The sequence below is a fragment of the Nasonia vitripennis genome, chromosome 2 (genome assembly GCF_009193385.2).
Source record: "Nasonia vitripennis strain AsymCx chromosome 2, Nvit_psr_1.1, whole genome shotgun sequence".
NCBI classification, from domain to species: Eukaryota; Metazoa; Arthropoda; class Insecta; order Hymenoptera; family Pteromalidae; genus Nasonia; species Nasonia vitripennis.
Genome location: NC_045758.1, coordinates 27791223 through 27799265, shown reverse-complemented (window position 1 = coordinate 27799265; position 8043 = coordinate 27791223). Strand labels below are relative to the sequence as shown.

The window sequence follows — 8043 nt, the reverse complement described above, 5'->3', positions numbered from 1 at the left end:
CGTTGGGGGAAGATTGATATTTTAGGGTAGTGGGAGCAATATCTTTGTAGACTGTTTGACAGTCACTCTATTTTAGGTCTTTTAATGCTAATTAAATTTATATAATTAGATTATTAAAATGCAAGTTTTTCCTTTATAACTTCTATGCGCGCCATCCAAGTATTGAAAGTTAATTTCAATATACTATACTTCTCCAATTAGTAAAAGTTATACAGTGCTAGGAAAAAACTACCATAGTTCTTTAAACGAATCTTTTATTTGAAACATTAATCAAGAAATAATTAATCATAAGACCAATATTCCTCATACTTGTTTATTAAATATTAATTAACTTATGAGACTTGACTTTTTAATATTAATCAAGAATCATGATCAAAAGCTTCTGTTATCATGTAACGGAAACATTAAATCTTTGATTTTCGATTAACTATACAATGATCACTATTTACATTATAGCTGACACAATTTAGAAATCTTTTGGACCACAAGATTCCATGAGACCAGCTTCACACATGATCTTTAGTTTTGCTTCAGGATCATAAGTTCTATAACAAACAATTGTGTATTAACAATACAAAAAATTAAAATGCTAAGACACATTATAATTTTGGACAAAAATAAAAGTATCTTTACTTGTAGAATTCTGCGTATTGTCGTTTCCTTGGGTCCGATACACCAAATTTCCAGGCAACTCCAGTTACTATGGAGACAATGCAAGCTCCTGTGATGGCTGTCTTGATCTTGGACTCAAGGAGACGCCTTAACTGGGGCTTTGCAATCGTACCAGCAGCCATCTAGAATGGAAACAAATAATTCTCAGTAAATTATCAACTTTGAATCAATTAAAATATACTAATTTTAATGTTAATCTAGAGAATTAGAAGACACAGTATTGGGTCGATTGTATTTTAGATAAAACTTTCATTTGTAGAATCATTATATCAACATTTAGATATACATTCATCCGAGTATATGACAGTCGCAGTTTCAAGTTATGTTGAAAAAAATAAACTATATTTTTCATTAGATCAACATCAATCTAATTGCATCCCAGTCATTGTAGAACAAACCATATTGAGAAAAATCATAGCAAAAAGGGGAAAACATTACTCAAAAATTACTGATAGAGACATTTACGTTCTATCAAGCAGTATAAAACCTCACAAAACCTCAAAATCTTGGCAAAGTTACGTAACGATTTTATCTCGTCTCAAGCTCAACTAAAGCACAAATAGTTTCTCGGTGAAAATGGAAAAACATCCTTGTCCAGGAGCTTACCTTTTGCTCAGGAAAGTACTTGTTCCCAGGAAATACTCGGTTGTGGAAAAATCTACTGTGCAGAGCAGCAGATGAAAACCGATACACACCTACATACACACACACATGCGCATAACCTCGATGGATGGAATCGAGAAAACTCGAAATTCAAGTATCGATCGAAGTTTGAGACAAAAAAAATGACGCGTAACTGGCAACTGCGTAGAAGCTTCCAGATGATCAAGATTACCTTGTTTGGAAATAATAAAGTTTGTCTGGCGTTGCCGATTGTAGTAAAATTTTAGTTGCAGCTGATAATAAACATTTTAAAAAGTACGTTAAATTGTAGAATTCGGAAAACAAAGAGATAAATTGGTTACGTCATTTTGAACATTTTTGCTCCGTTTTTTGACGTCTCAGTGACGTTATCATTTAAGTACGAGATTTGAATTTGGTTAATATTTTTTCGCCTAATTTAGTCATTCAAATACCGAAAACAGTTGTAAAACAATTAGTTTGAATACTTATATGATTAAGAAACAGTAAAAACGAGTATATAGGAATGAAAAACAAAGTTGTTTCATAGATTAAAACAAAATTTTATTAATAAACATATAAGTCAAAAATTTAAGGCTAATACATATTATTGTAGTAGCCATAAATGCTTAGTGATTATCATTCTTAAAATTATCTTATCGTACTTACACAATATCAAACTTTTACTTATAATAAGATGATAATGGATAATATTCAAATGTACATTTTATTTTATACATTACAAAATATCAAAGTTTATAAAATTACATAGTGCCTTTAATAAACTGTCAGAAAGAGACACTCAGAAACTCTGTACATTTTATAAATTTATCTCTTTAACAATGATATTTTGGTTAACCCCAGAAATCAACATTTTCTTTAGCAATATCAAGGTTCTCTCTTCGACTCCTAGTGGCTTTAGTTGATTTTTTAAGATTGCGTTTGTTTACTGCTTTCTTTTCACGTCTCACTAATTCCATCTTCATTCTTCTTTTGATTTGATCTTCTGGAATAATTGTGGATGCAGTACTTCTTACGTCATAATTTGAGTCTGTATCATTTTGTTGTTCTGCTGAAACTTTAACTAATTCAGGTACCTCATCATGTACTTCAGACTCTTGATTAGTTTCACTAGATTCTACATTGTCTTCATTAGTTGCTACAACTGGTTCTGGAAATAAAACCTTTTTTTCCACTTCTTGCTTGTTTGATTCCGAGTCTTGATTCTCAGGCAATACTGTCTCTGTGTCAGCAGATTCCTCTTGCTCATGAGAGTAATCACAAGTGTTCAAATAAGCATTAATAGTAGAATTCAAGTTTGGCTTTACTTCGATTTCCAGTTGTGCTAACTTTTCCCGTGCTTCTTCTGGATCCTCCTCATCGTCCTCCTCATCATCAACATCATAATCCTCTGCATCACTGACTGTTGGCGAGTGCAGCTCTACCTTTGGATGCTTTTTAGCATCCTCAGCATCGTTATTGACAATATTCTTAAATATTGGATACATGGAGCTTTCATAATCAAAGCGCCTTCTGAAAAATTCTCGAATACAAAAGACATCCCTTTCAAAGTACACTTCTGCTTCCTCGTGCTCAGTAGATATCATCTGTGGAAAATCAATGAGAATGGGCTTTTCATCATGTGTGATCATGATGTTAAACTCGTTGAAGTCTCCATGAATGACTCCGTGAAGAGCCAATCTGCAGATGAGATTCATGAGGTCGTTGTACAGCCTCTCCTTGTTCTCCACTTCACGAACATTACACAAAGGTATACCATCAACCAACTCCATGATGATACAGTGTCTGTTAAAGTCTATGGGCTTAGGAACGGGGAAGCCTCTATCATAGAGAGCTGTCATGTAAGCAAACTCTTTGGTCGCTGACACTCTTGACAGGTAGAGCCACGACATGTGTTTCCTGTGTTGATGATAGTCTCTCTTGTTCTTCACCTTCCTGAAACAAGTTCTGCCCAATCTGTGGAGCTTCAAACAGTAGGGTATCTCCTCGTCCTTCTTCTGCACGACGTAGATGTTCGACTCCTTACCGACGCCGATCTGGTTGCCGAAACTGTCGATCAAGCCACGTGCGGTGAGCGTCTTCAACGCCAAGTAGTCGTAGCCCAAATTCGTGAGCCTGTAGCCCTGGTACTGTTTCGTGGCTTCGTACATGAGCAGCCTGTGCTTGCAAAGCTCTTTCAGAATCTTGTGCAGTCCGCCGTGATGCAAATTTGCGATCTGAGCAGCCAGAGTCATGGAGACCAGCTCGTGATTCTTCATGCCCATCTCGATCGCGGTGAGAACGCGAAAGTCCTCTTTGGTGAGGTACCGCATCATCTTGACGTCCAGCTTACCCATGATTGCGGTGGTTCGATGCTTTACAGTTTCTGCAGAGTTATGAGTACACAAAACAAACTTCGGTAAACAGTGTAACCTCAAAGGTAGACATAACACGCTGCCTTATGACACCGCACGTATGTTGCACGAGCACGAGCACGAGGCGCCCCTGCCTGCAGCAGGCAGCAGACCAGCAGTCGGTGCAAAATTTTATTTTCGGGTTTCAGAGCCCCCTACTGGATAAAGTGCCTGACTGCAGACTGCGTGGGCTTTTGAATCGTTTTGTAACGTTTGTTCACTGTATGTTTAGGTATAATACCTAAATAGATATACTTGTGTTAAGGGAAGGGAACGATTACGCATATATTTTTTTACGATAGCATTTGGTATTTAAATTAACAATTTTCGATATGATTCTCTTCTTCAAGAATTAAGATATAATAAAATTTGAAATTTTCATTAAAATTGGCATCATCTGGACTTAATTCCATTTGAGATTTATACTTTTTCGCCACGTGCTTATACTCATCAGTAATTATCTTATTTCATCTTGTCAATTTTTTAAACAACCAATATAACTGACGATTACATTAATTTATTCGCATTCTCAATCTGAAGTTTTACAAATAAGCAGTTAACTTTGAAATTAAGCTACATAAAGATACAAACTGCAGTAGTTTAATTATTACGACGTGATATCTTATCATTGCTGTAGTTCCCCTTTTGATACATTTTTTGAAGTTCATTATTTTTTAAGCGTACCATATAATTGTTATTTATACAATTATATTTAGTCATCATTATTTTAGAAAAATTAGAGGAATATCATTTGAATTTCTTTTAAACATCACTATCTACGCTCTGCAGATAGTACATGCGCCACGCGCTTCAATATATCTCTCGTGTCGAATAAACAAAACCGTTTTCATCAATCAAGTCGTTACCCAGATAACAGCACGTGCTGTCTCCACCGAGACTTGTTGTGCCGCACGGCGTGCTGTCCGTGTGCCGTCCAGTTGCTGTCTCGACATGCGTCCTAGGGCGTCTGTACGCGACGGCACAGAGACTGCACAGCGACAGCACGCGTGCCGCGTGCTCAGAATGTTGCATTATTAATAATTATGGACTTTAATTAGTAAAGAGCATACATTTATTACTTTTTTTATTCTCTCCAAACCGAATTACATTTAAACATTATTTTATTACATAATTCTAATTATTAGCGATGATTATTAGGTGCAATTGTGCATCAAATTGTAAGAAGAGTTGTGGCTCAGAGGCTAGAGCTTCGGACTTCTGATCCAAAGATCGTGAGTTCCAGCCCTACACCCGGCAGATTTTTTTTTCTTAAATAAAATTTTTGTTATACTATATAACAAAATTTATTAATTATTTATGATGTAGATGCTTAGTTATGCGTTCTAACTAATTTTTATTTAGCGTTATTTTTATATGCGATAAAATCGCTCCCCGCCGGTAGCGTTTTCTGCTGGCACAGAGACGGCACAGAGACGGCACGTCGTGCTGTCTCGCCGTGCCGTCACGTGCCGTCTCTGTGCTGCGGCAGCTGGACGTCGCGTGCTGTCGTGGATGCCGCCATCTCGTGCCGTCACGGGGACGTCTCTGTGCCGACACGTTGTTATCTGGGTAAATTCAAAAATATATCTCGATCCGGTTATCAATCACGTCACAGTAGTTAATGCCGAAACTAGTCAGGCGATTAAAAATAATTTGAGTCGTTCGTGTTGTACGTACTCTCGACGCTTTCAATCCATCTAAATATTTTTTTTATTTCAAGCATTACGCGTTTATTTATAATTTTTTATGAAAAAATGTCATATTTATGGACAATAATACAAAAACTAGTTTGCGAATCATTTGATAATATAAAACGATGCTGCATACGATACAAAATGCTTTAAATTGCTCTTACATTACGATCCAAGCTTTATTATTCAGTTTATTCGCTATCAAAAAAACCTCATTAACGAAAGAGGCCGACCTTCGACAAGACAAAAGCCTCTTGCGCTCTTCCGAAGCGTCAATGGCAAAAAAGCTGCATATAACTTATACATCGGTCGGCAACAAACCCGCGAAAAAGAACCTACCAGAACAAGTCTCCTCATCTCGCTTCCTCCATCGAAAGCCTTCCCTCACACCATAACAACCCATCGACCGTAATTACCCTCCAGCACACACAGCATACATACATGCGCAAAAACCCGTCCCTCTCTCGCAAATAACAGGTTCCTCCCCTACCGACCGTACTCCCTCCCCCCGCTCCCCTATGAAATACAGTAGTAACAGCTAGTCAGCTGCCATCCTTATTTTCCACTTCCAACGACGCGCATGCGCAGTAGTAGCCCTCGTTGTTCTCCGCGCGAGCTGTTCTCGGCTCCGACCATCGCGCAGCTAGTAGGCTAGTCCACGACGGGAGAGCGACGAAGCGCTCGCCCGCACCACGACTCTCGGTACCGTGCGCACTGCGTTGTTGTATATCTGTTTATATACGCGTGTGTCAAAAAAAAAAAAAAAAACGCAGACGTCGTGTCCTGGAGGCGTGAAAGGCGCTCGAGGACAAACATCGTCTTAAGGCAGGACTCGAGAAGCGACAGCTGTTTGTGCGCGCTAGTGTGTATATGCTTCTATGCAAGAATTTTCTCCCCGTGCGTGAAGAGTAAAAAAACAGTGCGCGTGTGTGGGAGATCTCCATCTCTCTCTCTCTTTCTCTCGGTTGCTGCGAGAGGACGTGCTTCTCTGGAAAAAAACACGCAGTATATATACAAAGAGACGCTAGCGCGCGCTTGCGCTCTCCGAGGAGTTTCTTTTTACTCTCTCTCTCTCTCTCTCTCTCGATACCCGCATTATGAGTATCATCTTCTTATAATCGTTTTGTTCCGTCTCGCTGTAATCTGCATCAGCTATCGCGCGCGGAAGGATTTCACTTTGCTGGCTGCAGCAGCAGCAGCTGCATAGACGCACGTCACACGGACAGCGAGCTCGCGTGTGGGCGACTCGCGTGTGTCATCGCAGGACGAGAGCATCGCACAGGAGCGATACCGAGAACCCGCGCGATATAGTTCGCGAATATAAGCGCGGGTGCAGTTGCACCTAGCATGCACTCGCCCGGTGCATCTGCACTTTGGGACAATTGGAGAAGGAGAGGAGTATAGAGGATCGAGGGGCGGACGGACTGTGCGAGGAGAAAAGAAAACAACAAAGTTCAACGCGAAACGGCGCTACGACGAACGCACTTGAATTGGAAGGCCGCGATTCAGGTACGCGAGCACCATTATCATTCTGCATGCGTATCTTTTTCTCTCTCCCTCTATACATATATGTATGTACGTATATATACCGCACAGGTAAATACGAATACAACCAATACAGGCTTGTAGACAGGACAGTGTGTGCTCGCATGCATTATTGAAGCGACGTGCCGTACGCGCTTCCGCCTATCCTCTGGGCGATTTTTCGTCGACGTTCCCCGGAAGAGCGGGCCGAAGTGTTCTTACATAATCCGCTCGATGAGTCGTTTTTTTTCCTCCGGAAAAGTGAGCTTTCTCAGTGGGAGTTTCCAGATATCTGAAATGTAAGGGCGCCGTGGCAACAACGCAGTACGATGATGGAGAGAGGGTTAAATAGGTCGACGTACTGGCCATTGTCTTCTGCTCCGAAATGAAGGAAGAATAACAGACACGTATACTTATTCAGCTGAGTGTGGGTGTTTGTGTTCTTTTTTTCTGCGTCGTGTTTTTTTGCCTTTGGGGTTCCTTCTGGGATTTCCCAGTACTGCCTGATTGATTGGAGAGAGAGAGAGAGAGAGAGAGAGAGAGAGAGAGAGGAGAGATGTAGAATTGTGTACTCGATATTGAGAAGTCATGATGCTGTTTATCTCGAGATGTGTTAATGAATTTGTTAGAAGCTGGCTATCGTGGAGTTGTCAATGGCTTGTTATTTATTGAGGTTATTATACAGTTGTTGTCGGTATTCGTAGAAGGGATAAGTGTTGTTCTGGTTAGGCGATGTTTGTAGGGTGTTGTCATGGTTTTCTTAAGGTTTCTTTGTAATGGGTAATTAACAACTGTGATTTTATATGCAAAGCATAAGATTGAATATTGAACTTTGGTATCAATCAACAATTGTGCACTCTGGAAAGCTGCTATCAGCAGAATTTGGGTATTAATGAATCATTATTTATTAGAGAGTAGTTATCAGAATAAAGATAGTTTCCAAGCAACGTTTAACAATGACTGTTTCTGATTTTATCTTGCACTTGTATCTTTTGTATATTTATAGGAGCAGTTTCTAGATCAATGTTAAATGTACGCATCTTATAACATAGGAAGCAGAAAATGGCAACATTGACAGTGTTGATTCATTTTTCAATCACTCAATATGTTGTCTTATAAAA

General features: G+C 39.3%; 3 protein-coding genes across 10 annotated transcripts in view; 1 reads left to right on the top strand and 2 right to left on the bottom strand.

Moving 5' to 3' along the window:
- Positions 1 to 237: 237 nt before the first annotated feature.
- On the bottom strand, positions 238 to 1616 carry LOC116416380 (cytochrome c oxidase subunit 6C). Its single transcript, XM_031924623.2, has 3 exons — positions 1279 to 1616; positions 634 to 794; positions 238 to 545 (listed from the first exon to the last, which is right to left on the bottom strand). Exons 2-3 carry the CDS (start codon positions 792 to 794, stop codon positions 467 to 469), a joined length of 240 nt encoding a protein of 79 aa, XP_031780483.1. The 5' UTR covers positions 1279 to 1616; the 3' UTR covers positions 238 to 466.
- LOC100118313 overlaps positions 1574 to 8043 on the top strand; it is a 17421-nt gene continuing 10951 nt past the window's right edge. Inside the window, exon 1 of one of the 8 annotated variants that reach the window (XM_032596508.1) lies at positions 1574 to 1590. Coding sequence is in view for 2 of the 8 variants with exons in the window: in XM_031924617.2 (XP_031780477.1) it covers positions 7157 to 7221 (65 nt within the window). In the remaining 6 variants the exon portion in view is untranslated. Of the gene's footprint in view, positions 1591 to 6027; positions 6908 to 7043; positions 7222 to 7294; positions 7350 to 8043 lie in introns of those variants that run through there. The other 7 variants (XM_031924619.2, XM_032596509.1, XM_032596510.1 and 4 more) reach the window with 7 other exon arrangements.
- LOC100115176 (serine/threonine-protein kinase rio2) lies at positions 1836 to 3819 on the bottom strand. The gene has a single exon (XM_001599929.6). The coding sequence runs from the start codon at positions 3648 to 3650 to the stop codon at positions 2148 to 2150; it is 1503 nt and encodes a 500-aa protein (XP_001599979.2). The 5' UTR covers positions 3651 to 3819; the 3' UTR covers positions 1836 to 2147.

Bases quoted from the DNA above. Each gene is read 5' to 3' on its own strand.
- LOC116416380 (XM_031924623.2), bottom strand. From the start codon at position 794: ATGGCTGCTGGTACGATTGCAAAGCCCCAGTTAAGGCGTCTCCTTGAG. The intron at 546-633 runs GTAAAGATACTT...TGTTTGTTATAG, and splicing joins CAATACGCAGAATTCTACAA to AACTTATGATCCTGAAGCAA.
- LOC100115176 (XM_001599929.6), bottom strand. From the start codon at position 3,650: ATGGGTAAGCTGGACGTCAAGATGATGCGGTACCTCACCAAAGAGGAC.